Source organism: Arachis hypogaea, chromosome 8 (genome assembly GCF_003086295.3).
Source record: "Arachis hypogaea cultivar Tifrunner chromosome 8, arahy.Tifrunner.gnm2.J5K5, whole genome shotgun sequence".
NCBI classification, from domain to species: domain Eukaryota; kingdom Viridiplantae; phylum Streptophyta; class Magnoliopsida; order Fabales; family Fabaceae; genus Arachis; species Arachis hypogaea.
The window spans coordinates 34,836,309-34,851,687 of NC_092043.1; the positions used below are offsets into that span (position 1 = coordinate 34,836,309).

Here is a 15,379-nt window from a genome sequence, read left to right on the forward strand (position 1 = left end):
AAAGAAAGGAGAGTCAGCATCAGTAGCTTTCCTAAAGTAAACCCAGTCTTCAGGACCTGGGGCGACCAACTCATACTTAGGTTCATCCTTCTCTAAAAAGTAAATACTATGATGAATGCGAAGTTCGGAGAGATAGTTGGAATCCACTAAAAGTTTTTCTCCGAGGATTGTAACATCCACCCATTGTGAAAGAAACTCGAGAGAAGACATCTTGGCAGTAAAAAGTAGGTAAAAAGACACAGTGAGACCTACAAAGAAAAATGGAAAAAGATAAAAAATAGGGTCTCTAAAAAGTCCAAAGTAAAATCACTAGACCTATCAGCAAACTCACTACGGATACGCAAAAAACTCCTCTAAATACGCAAAGATAAAGTATTTAGATAAAAAGGAGAAAGGAAAGGCTAACATTTGTTAATAAGCGCGGAAGAAAGCAGAAACAACGACAGCAAGGCACTCCAAGAAGGAAGAAGCTTTCTTTCAGAACAGTGTGTAGGCGAAAAGTTTTTAAGAAAGTAAACAAAGAAAGAGAGGGAAAAGCATTTATAAACGCACTAGGGACATAGTGGTAAAACGATGCAATCATTAAAGAAACGCACATTTACCAATGAAACTGCCACTCCCACGTGTAAATGCGAAAAATCCTAATGGACGCGACGTTTGATTAGACGCGACTGTTAAAAATTTTAAAACACGTCGGCTCTAAAAATCACGTCGGTTTTCATTTCACGTCGGCTACAAACCCGAGTTAAAATGCTTGAATCCAACTCTTAAGGAAAAGAGATTGTACTCGAGTAGGGGCACTATTCATACTCTGATCCAACACTAAGGCCCAGGTTTAAATAAAAGGCCCAATCCAAAGATTGACCCTCACTCAACACCGACATTCTCTCAAGAAGTCGGATATATTGACGACTTGCTCTAAAGAAGTCGGGATCGAATGATAGCAGGCAGATAATACTTATTCAAAAGTAACTGCCCTCTAAAATCTCTTAACACACTTCCAAGAACTATATCTCAACTTCCCTAAGATAAATGGACGGTTATCCTTCTAAAAAGGTGGAACTATTTCAACGGTGGTTATTGGTTCACTACTATAAATACACTGACACCCTCAGGTATCTCTAAGTTCCAATACTCTTAAAACTTGCTTAAACCCTTGCTGATTTAGACATCGGAGTGTCTTTGCAGGTACCATCCCCCATTCTTTCACACACACAAGTCAGACGGAGACTTCCAGACGTAAACCTGGACAGAGGCTTCCTCCATCACACGATTGGGCCAACCCAACGACTCCATTTCATTAATCTCCGGTTACCCACAGTAACAAGAGAGTAAAATAACTTATTTAAAAAAAAAATCAATTTAAGAAAGTTTTGATCAGTTATAGTTGAAATATTTTGGTTCGAAACTTTTCTCAATAATTTAGTAATTTCATTTACTTTACCCCCACTATATCATCCATGTTCCACAAAGTTGTGTTGAAACTAAGATACTAAATTGATGTAATTAAAATAAGAGAAACCAGATAAAAGAAGAGAACAGAATCAGAGTAAGTAGCTTCTGTGATGATAAAATGCATTAACTCTGATAATTCATTCACGAAAAATGTAAAAGAGTGAATGAAAGACATTTCAGCAAGCATAAAGGTACGGTTTATCCCAAATAAGTACAACATCCACATCCACATCATCAAAACATGGATTACCATCTCTTTCTCCCTACCTCACACCAACAAAGTTGGTTTACATTTCAAACCAACTTAAAATCACTATTCAATATAACTAACAAAGTCAAACATAAATATTTTAGAGTAACCACATTTTGGAATCTTACATATTAGAGGCCTCCTTAAATGGTTAACTTCTTAAATGCTTGTTCTGATGACAACGGACTAAAATGGAATTTTCTTATTAAAGAGGCCTAACTATGTAGAATGTGACACTCTTTATTGCAGTGTGAATAGTTGACAATTTGACATTCCCTCCTAATTAAATGGTTTTGCTTTGTAAACTTCTACTTATTATAGCATAACTAATTGATGTTTGATATTGAGACTAAAAAGTGCAAAATCTCCTTCTGTCTCTGTATTTATATCCTATCTCAATAACCAAATGCCACTAAAGAATTTGGAACTAAAAACATAATTTCGATACACTGAAAATATTTTACACACTCATTCAATTATATCCTATTATGTTGAAGACTATTCACGCAGTAAATATACAAAGTAGTTATTTTTGCTGATGTAAAGTTAAATAAGTAAATGCATATGTAAAACAACTTTATGGAGCTCAACTACTCTATCTAACTGTTCTATGAGATTGCAGCTATAAAAGAAAGGCTGTGTTGTGAGATCAATTTAACTATAACTGTCTCATATTCAAGCAAAAAGATTTATCAGTTCACACCATGGGTGGCACAGAGATGAAGATAGCCAGGTTCTCAAGCTGTAGAGGGGTGCCATTTGAGATCAATGCTAATAGAAGCAACCCTTTTGCAATAGAGCCACCACCAACACCAATTCCAAAGCCAGAACCAACAACACATGGATCATGGCGTTGGCTTCCATGGACAAGAACCAGTTCTTTCAAGCTTCTTCCTCGGATGTATGCCGTTAGTCCAGGTCGAAGCCGTTCCAGCAGTCACTTCTGTGACATCGACATTGATGCTGACAAAGATGACCATGATGATGATGATGATGATGATGTTGAGGTAGAGTTCATAGCAGAAGGTACTCAAGATGCAGAGAAACAACAACAGAAGAAAGCTAATAGTTCAAGGATTTCAATTATTCTTCTAGATCAAGGTTTCACAGTGTATAAATGGATATTCCTTGTTTGTTTGGCCTTGAATATGGTTGCATTATCTCTTGCAGCTTCAGGGCATTTTCCATATGCAAAGGAAAAGGCTTCACTTTTCTCCATTGCTAACATTCTAGCTCTTACACTCTGCAGAAGTGAAGCAACACTCAGAATTCTTTTCTATTTGGTTGTGAAGACTATTGGGAAGCCTTTTGTTCCTCTCAGGATCAAAACTTCCACAACCTCATTCCTTCAAAGCCTTGGAGGAATCCACAGTAGTTGTGGTGTTTCTTCCATATCATGGCTTCTCTTTTCTTTAGTCCTTACTATTAAAAACAAAAACAAAACTTCCACTGAGATCATTGTTGTTGCATTTGTCATCCTCTTACTCCTTTTTCTCTCTTCCCTTGCCGCCTTCCCTCTTGTCCGCCACCTCCACCACAATGTCTTCGAGCGCACGCACCGGTTCGCCGGCTGGACAGCTCTCATCCTTCTCTGGCTGTTCATTCTTCTGTCTATAAGCTATGATCCTAATTCACAATCCTATCACTTCACCATCTCTAAGATGATCAAGAACCAAGAATCATGGTTCACTCTAGCCATCACAATCCTTATAGTCCTTCCTTGGTTAACCGTTAGAAAGGTAGCGGTTCGTGTTTCTACGGCATCAAGCCATGCCACAATCATAAAATTTGAAGGTGGTGTTGAAGCAGGGTTGTTTGGTAGAATTAGTCCATCACCTTTATCTGAATGGCATGCATTTGGGATCATATCTGATGGAAAGAAAGAACACATGATGCTAGCTGGTGCGGTTGGTGACTTCACACGATCATTAGTTTCAACAAAACCAAACCATCTTTGGGTAAGGAAATTGCACTTTGCAGGGCTAACTTACCTAGTGAAACTGTACAAAAGGGTGTTGTTGGTGGCAACAGGATCAGGAATCTGTGTTTTCTTGTCATTCCTATTGCAGAAAAGGCAACATCATGTTGATGTGTACCTGATTTGGGTGGCTAAGGATATTGAAACAAACTTTGGAAAGGAGATAGTTGAGTTGGTAAGAAATTATCCAAAGGAGAAAGTGATTGTTCATGACACTGGAGTTTGTGGTAGGCCTAATGTGGGTGAGATGAGTGTGGAAGGTGCTACTACGTGGAATTGTGAAGTAGTTATTGTTACTAGCAACCCTCAAGGTAGCAAAGATGTTGTTAGAGCATGCAAGAAGGCCAAGATTCCTGCTTTTGGTCCAATTTGGGACTCCTGAAACACTAACTTTTCAAGGGGAATGGTGTTCATTTCTTTTACTCTTGTTTTTTTTGGATCAAGCAGATAGCATTTGGATCAAGCAGATAGCATTAGAGTGAAAATAGTTTTTGTTCATTGAACATAAAACTTGTAAAATACAGCAAGACTATGTTTCTCAATTCCCACTTTTCATCAACATAAATTGGAAAGCTAGTTTGTTCAGAATATTAGTTGCATGTCAAAGTGATCGGGCACAAATTTTTTCTTTCTTGTGTTCTTGAAAATACTCACGAGACTAGTTCGAAACAAAAAAAATCAACAATAGAAGGCTAGTACCGAGTACTATAATAAGACTTGTTACATTTATTTATACTTTGCATATTATAACAGTAGGTAACAGAGGTACAAAGTTGACTGTTTTACAAGAAAGAGACATTTTGACACTTGTATCTTCACAACCTCAATCACACAATGAGATTCTTATTTTCCACAAACTCCACAGAACAAAACAGAACCCCAAAAACACTCGAGTCCACATCTGAACACATGGAACAGAGACATCAACAAAACATGTACCAAAAGCAAGAAAACAGGATCAGTTTTCAGTGATCACACAAATCAAGGGTTCTTCCTCCTCCCTTCAACATTCTTGTGCATCGTCTCACTTTCTTCCTCACCACCAACCATGAGCTTAGTTGTGTGTGCAATCTCGGAAATGGTTTCACCAACGGCACCAAGCACACCACCACCTTGTTGTCCCTCTTTACCTTGATGCTGTTCTTGAGCTGTCTCAGCAGGTTTGATCATTGATTCACCAATCTCGCCCACAGTTTCACCAACAGCTCCCAAAACCTCACCACCTCCCTCAGTGATGTTACCAGTGATGGTGTCCAATGGCTTCTTCACCCTTTGTGCCACATCACCAACTCTTGTCATTGCTTCACCACCCTCGTGCTGAATCTGTTGCTGCCCTTGTTGAATTCTGTTGCTCTCTTCAGTTTGTCCACTTCCAGTGATGTTTTGAAATGGTTTCTTTATCTGCTGACCAACATTTCCCACAGTTTCTCCAATGGACGATAACACGCTGCTTCCTGTTCCCTCTAGACTCACAGTTTCGCCGACCCCTTGTGTTGTCCTCCCTTCCTAAATGCCACTTTGTGTCAATTCTCATTTCAATGTAAAGTTATAATGCTAAGTTGTTCAACAAGCTTCATAATGGCAAGGACTTTACTCAAATTTCGAGTTAAATCCCAAACTGATACTTCTAGATTGATCAAAAGTACAAAATAGTCTCTGAAATTTCAATACACTACTCTGAATATAAAATGGCTTATTTTTGAAGATGGTAATTTGGTTTAAGAAGATACCAAACCTGAAATTGAGAGGCTTTCTTGAGGTCCAAGTCCCTCTGAGCTTCGTCCTTCTTCCTCGCAGTGTACTCCTTAGCAGTCTCACCAGCAGAAGCAGCCAATCCTTTCACAGCACCCACCGACTTCACTGCCAGCTCAGCCGCCTTCTGACCAGCATACCCGGCAGCCCCCTCCACCACATGTACTGCAGTCTTAGTCCCCTCCACGGTCACCTCCGTGCCGAAATTCGCCGCCTTCCACGCTGCCACGGCCGCCTTGTCCTTCAAGTCCACTGCAGTCTTGCCAGCGTACTCTGCGGCAGTCTTGCCGCTCTCCACCGTGACATCCTTGGCCTTCTCAGCAGCTTGCAGGGTGTAGTCTTTGGCTTTCTCCGCAACCGGCGCAGTGTATTCTGCTGCAGCTTTTGCTCCACCTGAGAGTGTTTCTTTGGTTGCATCAACATAGCCTTGTTGCGGTGCAGTTTGTTCTTTGCTTCTAAGTGTCTCACTTTCATTCTTCGTTTGAGCTTCTTCTGGTTCTTGATTCCTCTCTGCTTTTGCACCTTCGGTTTCAGCAGCACCACCGCCAACTCTTCCTCCCTGAAAAATCTCTTGCTCTTGGTTCCTCTTTGCTTTGGCAGCTTCTGTTTCAGCACCACCACCTATAGCCTCTTGCAACCTCTGTCCTTCACTAACACCCTCCTCTCTTCCTCTGTCTCCCCCTCTTGCTTCCTCAGCAGTAACTTGTCCCACACTCTCCTTGTTTTCACCACTCCTCTCTGGCACACTGCCAGTGACCTCTCTTGTTCTTCCTTCAAATTCTTCTCCGCTCTCGAACTTCCCCACATTATGATGTTGAGCTTGAGCATCACTCGCCGCTACATTCTCGCTTTTTCTACCTCCATGTTCACCGCCACCTTTCACTTTGTCAGCAAGGGACTCAAACTGTGTACCTTGAGGAGTGTCCTTGCTGCTATCATCAGATTCCTTAACTTCCTCAGCAAGATGCTCAAAATGCGTTGTCATCTTCGTCACCCTGTCCTTCTCAATGTGCACCTCTCTCTCAACACTCGCGTTCTCTCTCCTTTGCAACTGGTCAGACGCCATGCTTTCTGTTCTCGTCAAAACAACAAAAGCACTTTATTGTGTTTGTGTTTGCAAACTTGGAAGGTGATGTTTGGGGAGAGTGAGATTAAAAAGGAGGGAGTGGCGGTTGAAGGAGGTTGAAAAGTGGATATGTTTGCATGGGGGATGGACAAGTGGAAGCGCATGTAATTGGTTGTGGCAACGTGTGAGGGTCCTAGCACTATTTAACCTCATGACTCAGCAACAATTCAAACAGGATTCAAAGATTAGGATCATGTATATCTTTGGGCTTCTCCTCTTCTCTGCTTTCTCACACGTGGCACCTTCCAAGCTTCTATTTCTGTGACTCTCGTTCTGTGACTGATACGTGGTCTCAGGATTTATATTTCCTGATAAATTGATTAGCTCAGAACAAGTGTTGGACCTCTTGCAGTAGTCGGCATATCACTCTGCTTGCTTCGACTGCAAGAAACTTCTAATTCTTATTATGGGAATATGGGTCTAATCAGTGCTGAGGTATAGATTTAAATATACTAACTAATTGTAGTTAGATATAGTTAAACTGATAATTAAATTAGTTTCTGCAATAATTAGATTGAATTGAGTTTACTAATTTGTTTAAATAAATATTGAGAGTTAAAAATTTTAAATTTTGCTTTGTACATGCAGTAATAAATACAAAACTTTAAATGAAATTCAAATATGAACGAATTAATCTTTGATCGGGCTTGATCTTGAGAGAAACCCAAAAAACAAATGTTTGCATTTCTGTTTTCAACCAACTCTTTCTGGTTCTGGTCATATTTAAACTTGTTTAGTTCTTTGGGTTCCAGAAATGGAATAAAGAAAATACTCGGTTTAATCCAATTGCAGCCCTCTTTTTTTTTTTGGTCATCAATTGCAGCCCTCTTGAATCTTGACTCACTGAAAAAATTTTGGGCTTTTTTAATTCTCTCTTTGGGAAATGGTGTGATCTGTTTAATTCTATCACATATAGAAATTCTATTGGGTTTACTGTTTCTGTTTTCTTAGACTTAATTATTCAATTAAGTTATCATATTATGTGTGTATAGGCATTAGAATTATTGAAGTCTTTCTACTTCTCAGTATAATTTGCAAGATCTACACATACATAATTACATAGCATAATTCTCACTATTAAAGTCTTTCTACCTCATAGTTATTGGCAAATGCTTTTCAATAACACAATAAAAGGGAGGTATATATACTTAGCACAAATCAAGGCAAGATTCTTGCCAAAATAATAATCCCAAACATTTACAATTTGAAGCATATAATATCAAACCAACCAACCAACCCTCTTATTATTTTTCAAATTACAAGAACCACAATAATGCAAAATAAAACTAAATTATCTCCTAAAGTAGAAACTAGAAACCAATTTGGTTATCCTTTTGGCCCCTAACACTAACAAAACAAACTTGTAAAGTGACTATATTTGTGATGAGTGATTGAATGAATGAAATTGTGGTCAAGCAAAAAGAGCAGCATGAAGAAGCACATTCCAAGTATCAGGAAGCCCTGGGAGGCACCAATGGCTGCAATCAGTGGCCATAACACCACTGTAACCCTCAGGGTGTGCATCTTTTCTGTACTGTGAGAGAGTAGTTACATCAAGAAAGAACACTGGCTTCTTGATCCTACTTAGAACTTTGTTGACCACAACCCAAGCCATTGGTGTTCCTGCTGGGTACTTTAACCCAAAGAATGGTTCTGTTTGGCTCATGCATGATTTTGCAGGCTGGTTCCAATCTCTCCCCCTGTATATATCTTGTGTTCTTAGTTACAAATAACACACTATATCACATCATTCTTTTTACTCTCATGCATATTTAGAATGCAGAGATATAAAGATAAAATAAATATCATATTTTATGAGGGTTTTTTTTATTATTCTGTATGCTATGTACGTTTTCAATATTTAAATGTAAATCTATTTTTTACATGTAAATTATTAAAATAATATACAAAATTTTATACTTTTTGACAAAAATAATCTTTAAAAGATATGAATGAATAATAAGATATTAAATGTTTTTTCAAATAATTTAAAAATTAGATTTTGATGTAACTTTTTATAAGTATTAATAGAATTTTAGTAATTTTATGTTATGTAATTTTTTAAATTTTCTTAATAAATGACCGATTTTTTTTAAATCAAAAAGAAAATATAGAGATTGAATTTTACTCAACATTTTTTTATACAGCTTCTAAATAATTATTCAAATTTCTATAAAAATTTAGATAATATTTATAAATTATTTGCTAAACACAAAAATTATTTATCATTTATAAAAATATTATATTTTTTATTTTTTTTGTCACAATATTTATAAATTTATTTGTCATTTGTATTTTTTAAAATTATTTTTTTCAGTAATATGAATTTTGAAATACCATTTTTGGTAGTTTACTAAATATTGTTGATAAAAAAAAATGATTTTCCAATAAATGAATAAAATAACTTACTCGTAATGGACAGGGGAAATTCCCAAGAAGAAGACCTTGGTCTGGGCTGGGTTGACATTAAGGTTAACCCATCTGGCCCAAGTTGTTAGGCCCTTGTAATATGCAATAAATCGGTTCATGTCTTTGTACAACTTGCCACGGTCTTGAATATAATCCCACCTGAAATCAAAATAACACAAATTTAGTAGCTGTTGTGGCCAATAGAGTACTAACTACTAACAACAACAAAGTTTAAGGGTTGATTAATCGTACGGCTGTGCATTGCCAGTGTGGGTCCACCAGTGCCACGTGTTGAAAACAAGGACGTCCATTCCTCTCCAAGCATCACCGCTCTTTATCGAGTCAAGCTTCAAAACCCTCCCAACCCTCTCACGGTCAAGGTCTACCAAGTATGGTGTACGGTACAGAAACAATTGCAGCCCATAATCCTATAATAAAATAATAATAAACCATTTCTGAGTATAAAATATGTAATCATCCTATTTTTAAATATTTTTTATTTTTAAGATATGAGATATCTAAATTCATCTCATGAACCGATTTATCTTTATATATTTTAGACAAAAAAATTTAAATATTTTACGCTTTAAAAAATTAAAAATATTTTTATATTTTTAATTAATAAAAAATTTATATATCTTTAAATTAAAAAATTAAAAATTTATTTACCTTTTTTCCTGAATTGATTGACCTATTAACTACTATGAAACAACTTATGTTTTATTATATAAAAGACATTTAAAATTTGAAGCCATATCTTTTATGTATACAATATATTATTCAAACTACTATTTACTAACTCTTAATCACTTATAATAGATGAAATTTTGATTTCTTAAGAACATAAATATTTTAAGAAATACTTTCAAATTCATTCTTTTTCTAACATATTTTATTTTTTTTAGTATCTTTCTTGTAAAGTCTTCATTTATTTGCAAAGTGTCCTATCAAAGCAAGTTTACACCTTAAATTGAGTTTCCCTTGTGGTGATGTCTTTTCTTGTCTATAGGGCCCTTAAAAAGGAAAAACTAGCATAGAATAAAAATAAGAAAAAGAAAAAGAAGATACCGTCGAAAAAGTAAAAATAAAAAACCCTTTCCTTATCTTAAACAAGTGGCCCAATTTTTGACACTTTAGTAGTTTACCAAATTTGTCTTAAAAAAAAATTAAAAAATTAAAAAAAAGACGTACAAGCAGAGAACTGCGTCTAAATGAAGCCCCCAGTTTCAAGTGGTCCATTTTAGAAAATGATTAAAGACTTAACTCACTAATTAATGTTGGTTAATCTTCTGAAGTTAAATCCACAAAGTTAAAGAGGATTGAATGCAGCTATAGCTTACAAGTTCACAATTTATAGTAATATATTGCTTTGAAAAATTTTCAAGTGTACCGTTATACGGTGTTTCAGTTATTTTTAATCGTTAATTTTAATTATAAAAAATATATATAATATATATAATTAAGATCAACGGTTAAAAATAACTAATACACCAATACCACGATATACTTCAAAATCTTCCTATTGCTTTATACAACTGTATATACTCCATAAAGTATAAAATAAATGACCGACTTTAACTTTTGATGATCCCATGTGCAATCATGTGTAATTATAGTAGTAATCTTATCTTATGTAAATAACTTGATTGAAGGTTATATGATGCTCAAGCATAGTATAAAAGCATGTAATCAATAATAATTTTCTGGAACTATGGAAATAGCATATACTATTATCAAATTATCAATCATTATAATTGTAGAAATGAAGGAAATAGCATATACTACTATGATGATTTTAATTTTTCCATTGATGTCTAATACTAAGGTGATTCATGTTCTTAGCAATTGGAGGAAAATCTATTATCATTGCTAAGTGGGGACATTTGCTTTTGACAAATGGCCCAATTTACCCCAAAATTTATGTACTCCTACATGCAAGAATTTAAATAACAACAAAAAGAAGAAACAGAGAAATAATTTTTTAAAAAAATATATTGACAGTAATGTTTTTTTTATTTTCTTTTCCACCGCAAGGAGTCAAGGACATGATCACATGAGCATATGACAAATCACACTTCACCTATGTACAAATAATTTGTGGTTGAAAAAAAGTGCTGGTAAAAAGTAAAAATCATTCACCATAAAAAATTACTTAAAAAAGAATCAAACAATATTTTTTTAATGTATTTAATATATGAGTTTAATTTTAATTTATTTTTTATATAAAAAATTTTATACAAATATCTGATTACGTAATTACTACTTTTATATTGATAGAGTGAATAATTATCTAAAAAAACTAATATAATTGGACGAATATATATAATGTTTTATAACTTTCATCAAAATTACATTTATAATATATTAAAAATTTAAAATTCGTCTAAAAGCTTCTTTTTTTTAATCATTACTTTCTTATATGTTGAAGACAAACAAATTATGGTGCTACTAGTGCTACTCTTTCTTTGGATCTGATGTACAGCTAAAGAAAATTATGTGCACGTTCGAATTTGGTAAAAGAATAAGAGTTCATTGAAAGAATTATTAATTATAACAATTAAGACAACTAAGATTATATAGAATATTGATTACTACTACAACAATGAAGACAAGAACATTAATTGTGCCTTGAATTAAACAATTAGAAAAAAGTGTCCCCTACAAAAGGAAAATCCCCCCACCAATCACGTAGCAAACTTTATTGCCCTTACTCCAGTGTTTCACGACACCACCAAAAGAAGATCCATTGAACAATAAAACAAAATAAATACAAATTTATGCAAAGAAAAACAAGTTAAAAGAAGATCATAAAAATTGGAGTTCAAATACGGCAAAACAAAGTTCAAGTGTTGAAAAGAGTTCAACATTGATGTGCAAATTAGTGAGAAAACGACAGCACTTGCATGAAAACAATCATGATATCCAGCACTACCCATTAAATGCTTATAAAAATAAAAGAAAATAGAGAGTGACCTGGAATGTGATTGTGGAGAGAGCACTGTTCTTTGTGAAAGATGTTCTTGTGTTTGGAACCCAAGAGTGAATCATACATGCCAGTGAATTGAACTGGTTCAAGCTCAATGAATCTCCCACAAACATTATCTTCTTCCCTCTGTATCTTGTTAGAAAATCCATTGCATTAAACCTGCAAAAACAAAAACACATCATCTATCATTCAACTTCAACTTTTTTTGAAGAAAGATGGTCCATAAACTAGTATTAAAATTTTATTTTATTTTTTTAAAGAAAGAGCTCAATACAGTAAGATGGAACATATATGTCTAAGTAACTAACTAAGAAAGTGGTTAAGATGAGAAACGAACCTGGGTAAGGAACAAGAGAAGGGTTGCCATCTATATCTCTGGTACTGTTTATCAGGTCGACCATACTTCTGGCAATTGAATTGAGGATCTATGAAGGGACACGTGGAAGGATTGTAGAGAGGATATGAAGCGTCGTAGACCCATTTCCCACGGAACCAGTTACACCTTCCACCAAGCTTCTTTGCAATAATGGTTGCATTGCCAGCATCCTCTGCTCTTGCTTTGTGGCGGTTGCAAAACAGAGCGATGAACAGAGAGAGTAGTAAGAGGAAGAAGCCCTGCTGTGACATGGGTTTCTGTGGAAGGGGGAAGAGTGATGAATATACTAATAGTGTGTCTCAAACAGGGGATTATATAATGTGTAAGGGAAAGGCACACACAGATGTGAAAAACAGGACATCTTTTTTTTATTCTTTAATTCTCAATAGGCTTCTAAATTTTTTATTCAAATTCTTTTTTGTTAATTTCTCCCACAAAATAAAATATTGGATATTAAAGAGAAGGTTAAAAATAGTGAATATACAAGATTGCAATCAATGGTCATCTCCGAGCTAGATAAAAATGTATTAACAAGAATTTCGACGATCAATTCAATCTGAAATCTAAAAAATACAAAAATTAAAGTTCTATTTCAATATTTATAATTTTGGTGTCTTAAAGTTTAAAAAGAATTTTTTTTTTTTATCTATCCTATTTTATAATATATGATCTTAATTTAGACAAATACAGTCTCTAAAATAGATCGGCTAAATATCTTTCAATATAGTTAATAATTAGACTATAATATTTTTTTAATCAATAATATAGAAATTTCTCATCTCTCTTTTTCTTTGATTGTACAACTATGTCTTCTTCTTTTTGTTTTCTTCATCGGTCTTGAATTTTTAACAAAATATTTTAAAATATGTGAATTACAATTTAATTAAATACACATACAATATATTATTATTTAGGAGTTTAATTTCTATTATATTTACATACTTCTGACTAAGTGTTATAGACAAAAGCCACTTTATTCAATATAAATATATTTTAAAGACAATGCTGAACAGCAACAAGGGTTTATATCTATTAGTTAACAATGTGTTAAATCCTTAAACAGCTAAAATCCATACTCATGTGAACTGTAATTCACAATTTTAAAACTATTAGAATTGAGATTGAATAAATAACTTAATTCAATTTCAGATTTTAGTTTGAGAGTTAAAAAATGCTTAACACATAAATTGTTAGACTATCTTCATAAGTATTTATTCTTCAAATGATTATTTATGGACATGAGAAAAGGTATATATAATTTTTAAATGCGTATCTAATTATGTAACATCACATAGTAAAAATAACTATCTTTATATTGACAGCGTGAATAATCATGCAAAAGAACCGATATAATTGTACGACTGTATAAAATATTTTATACTGTTAGTACATCAAAATTAAAGTCTTTATAAATATATATAAGATATTCTTTAATCCTCACTCTTTGAACTAATTTTTGAGATTGAAGTAGGGTATTGAATCTTAATTCTAATTGAAACTACCCAAATGTATTAATTCACTATGTAAAACAAGATGTCTCATTTTTAAACGTGTGTTGTTTGTTTATGTTTATTTATTTCCGGAGTCAGAAACAGTGGGAACTTTATATGGATTCTTTTTAAACAGTTGCATGTGGGGTTGGATCCAATCCTAATCTTTTCATTGCTCAGAAAATTCTTCGGAATCATCCATCGTCCTTCTATAAAATAAATAAATATTGTTTTCACAAAAATAATAATGGCAACGATCTCTGATCCATAAATAGCCAAGAAAGACAGAATAGAAATTGGCTTGTGAAAAATTAAACATATAATTTCATTTTGGGATATAAATGGTGAGAAAATTCCATAATTGTTCTGAGAAACATAAAAAAGATCAAAACAACATACCCTTGAGAAGTTATTTAGCATGCGTGTTGGTTGAATCTTTGTATGTAGTTTGAAAAATTGTTGCAGGCCTCAGAAGAATGCATCAAAAACTAATGCTCCTTGCTTGAAGCAACTCTTGTGCCACTATGATGTCAGAATTTGGATTTGTGTGACAACAAAAAGAGATGAGTATGGAAGTGTTGACCAATGAAAATCACTTTAATGCCCCATGCCTTTCTGATCTTCATTGCTACTAATTCGGAGAACATTGTTTGTTGTCATTATTGGTATAGGAATGTAACAAGAAAACAATTAATACATGTGGTTAGTTTAATGTTATTAGTGGTAGTTAGTTCTTTTTTTTTTTTACTCAAGTTTAATTAGTCGTGAGAAATGGCTATTGTTAATAGTAAATTGAGGATCGATCTTAGAAGATGCATGGCATGTAAAGATTTAGGTTAAATGGTGTTAGTTTTTGACTGGGAGTTTGGGACACTTGGCACAGCAACATAATTAAAACATATATCTTAGAATCACAAGCTATAATTATGCTTTGTGTGACTTAGCTACGTTTCTTTCCATCTATTTCATCATAATTGCCCATCTAACATTTCCATATTGCTAGAAAATTGGTTATATACTTGTTTTATGAAATATTAAAAGAATAAGTATAAGAAATTAAATTTTAATTAGTTAACATCAATTTTTTTATTGTAAAATTATTTTTTTAACTCATGTTTTTTTTTTAGGATTTACAATTTAGGATTAGAATTTAGAATTTAAATTTTAGAAATTAGAATTTATGATTTAAAATTTGAGATTTAAGATTTAAAATTAAAAAATAATTTAAAAAGTTAATAGATATTAACTTAAAAAAGTTAATTCTTTAATTAAAGTCATATTAAAACATTCATTTTAATTTTCACCTAATTAAACTATAAAAATCAAAAGTTATATATATATATATATATATATATAGGGTAAGGTGGAAGTGGATGGATGGGATCATTGGCTATAGTGTTAGGGAATCAATAAATTTATTTTTGAAGAATGTTGGAGAATTAATAGAATTAATTATTTTTTATTAGTAATTAATTATTAATATTTAAAAATAAAGACTAAAATTAAAGTATATTGTTAAATTATTAAACTAAATAAATTGAATTAATAATTAAAAAT

At 33.5% G+C, this 15,379-nt stretch overlaps 3 protein-coding genes across 3 annotated transcripts; 1 reads left to right on the forward strand and 2 right to left on the reverse strand.

Annotated features, from left to right (window-relative positions):
- The first annotated feature begins 2,367 nt into the window (after positions 1-2,367).
- Positions 2,368-4,271, forward strand: LOC112707181 (adenylate-forming reductase 06235). The gene has a single exon (XM_025758811.3). It carries the CDS (start codon positions 2,410-2,412, stop codon positions 4,063-4,065), a length of 1,656 nt encoding a protein of 551 aa, XP_025614596.1. The 5' UTR covers positions 2,368-2,409; the 3' UTR covers positions 4,066-4,271.
- A 115-nt stretch (positions 4,272-4,386) lies between these two features.
- LOC112707182 (uncharacterized) lies at positions 4,387-6,872 on the reverse strand. Its single transcript, XM_025758813.3, has 2 exons — positions 5,419-6,872; positions 4,387-5,189 (listed from the first exon to the last, which is right to left on the reverse strand). Exons 1-2 carry the CDS (start codon positions 6,499-6,501, stop codon positions 4,665-4,667), a joined length of 1,608 nt encoding a protein of 535 aa, XP_025614598.1. The 5' UTR covers positions 6,502-6,872; the 3' UTR covers positions 4,387-4,664.
- Positions 6,873-7,674: 802 nt separating this feature from the next.
- On the reverse strand, positions 7,675-13,200 carry LOC112707183 (protein trichome birefringence-like 39). The gene is made up of 5 exons (XM_025758814.2): positions 12,294-13,200; positions 11,944-12,115; positions 9,223-9,398; positions 8,971-9,129; positions 7,675-8,261 (listed from the first exon to the last, which is right to left on the reverse strand). The coding sequence occupies exons 1-5, from the start codon at positions 12,581-12,583 to the stop codon at positions 7,973-7,975; spliced, it is 1,086 nt and encodes a 361-aa protein (XP_025614599.1). The 5' UTR covers positions 12,584-13,200; the 3' UTR covers positions 7,675-7,972.
- Between the last annotated feature and the right edge of the window lie 2,179 nt (positions 13,201-15,379).

Excerpts from the sequence above, each read along its gene's own strand:
- LOC112707183 (XM_025758814.2), bottom strand. The coding sequence starts at position 12,583 with ATGTCACAGCAGGGCTTCTTCCTCTTACTACTCTCTCTGTTCATCGCT. Across the intron at positions 12,116-12,293 it reads TTCTCTTGTTCCTTACCCAG|GTTTAATGCAATGGATTTTC; the intron begins GTTCGTTTCTCA and ends TTGTTTTTGCAG. Across the intron at positions 9,399-11,943 it reads TCTCCACAATCACATTCCAG|GATTATGGGCTGCAATTGTT; the intron begins GTCACTCTCTAT and ends ATTTTATTATAG.
- LOC112707182 (XM_025758813.3), bottom strand. The coding sequence starts at position 6,501 with ATGGCGTCTGACCAGTTGCAAAGGAGAGAGAACGCGAGTGTTGAGAGA. Across the intron at positions 5,190-5,418 it reads AGAAAGCCTCTCAATTTCAG|GAAGGGAGGACAACACAAGG; the intron begins GTTTGGTATCTT and ends AGTGGCATTTAG.
- LOC112707181 (XM_025758811.3), top strand. The coding sequence starts at position 2,410 with ATGGGTGGCACAGAGATGAAGATAGCCAGGTTCTCAAGCTGTAGAGGG.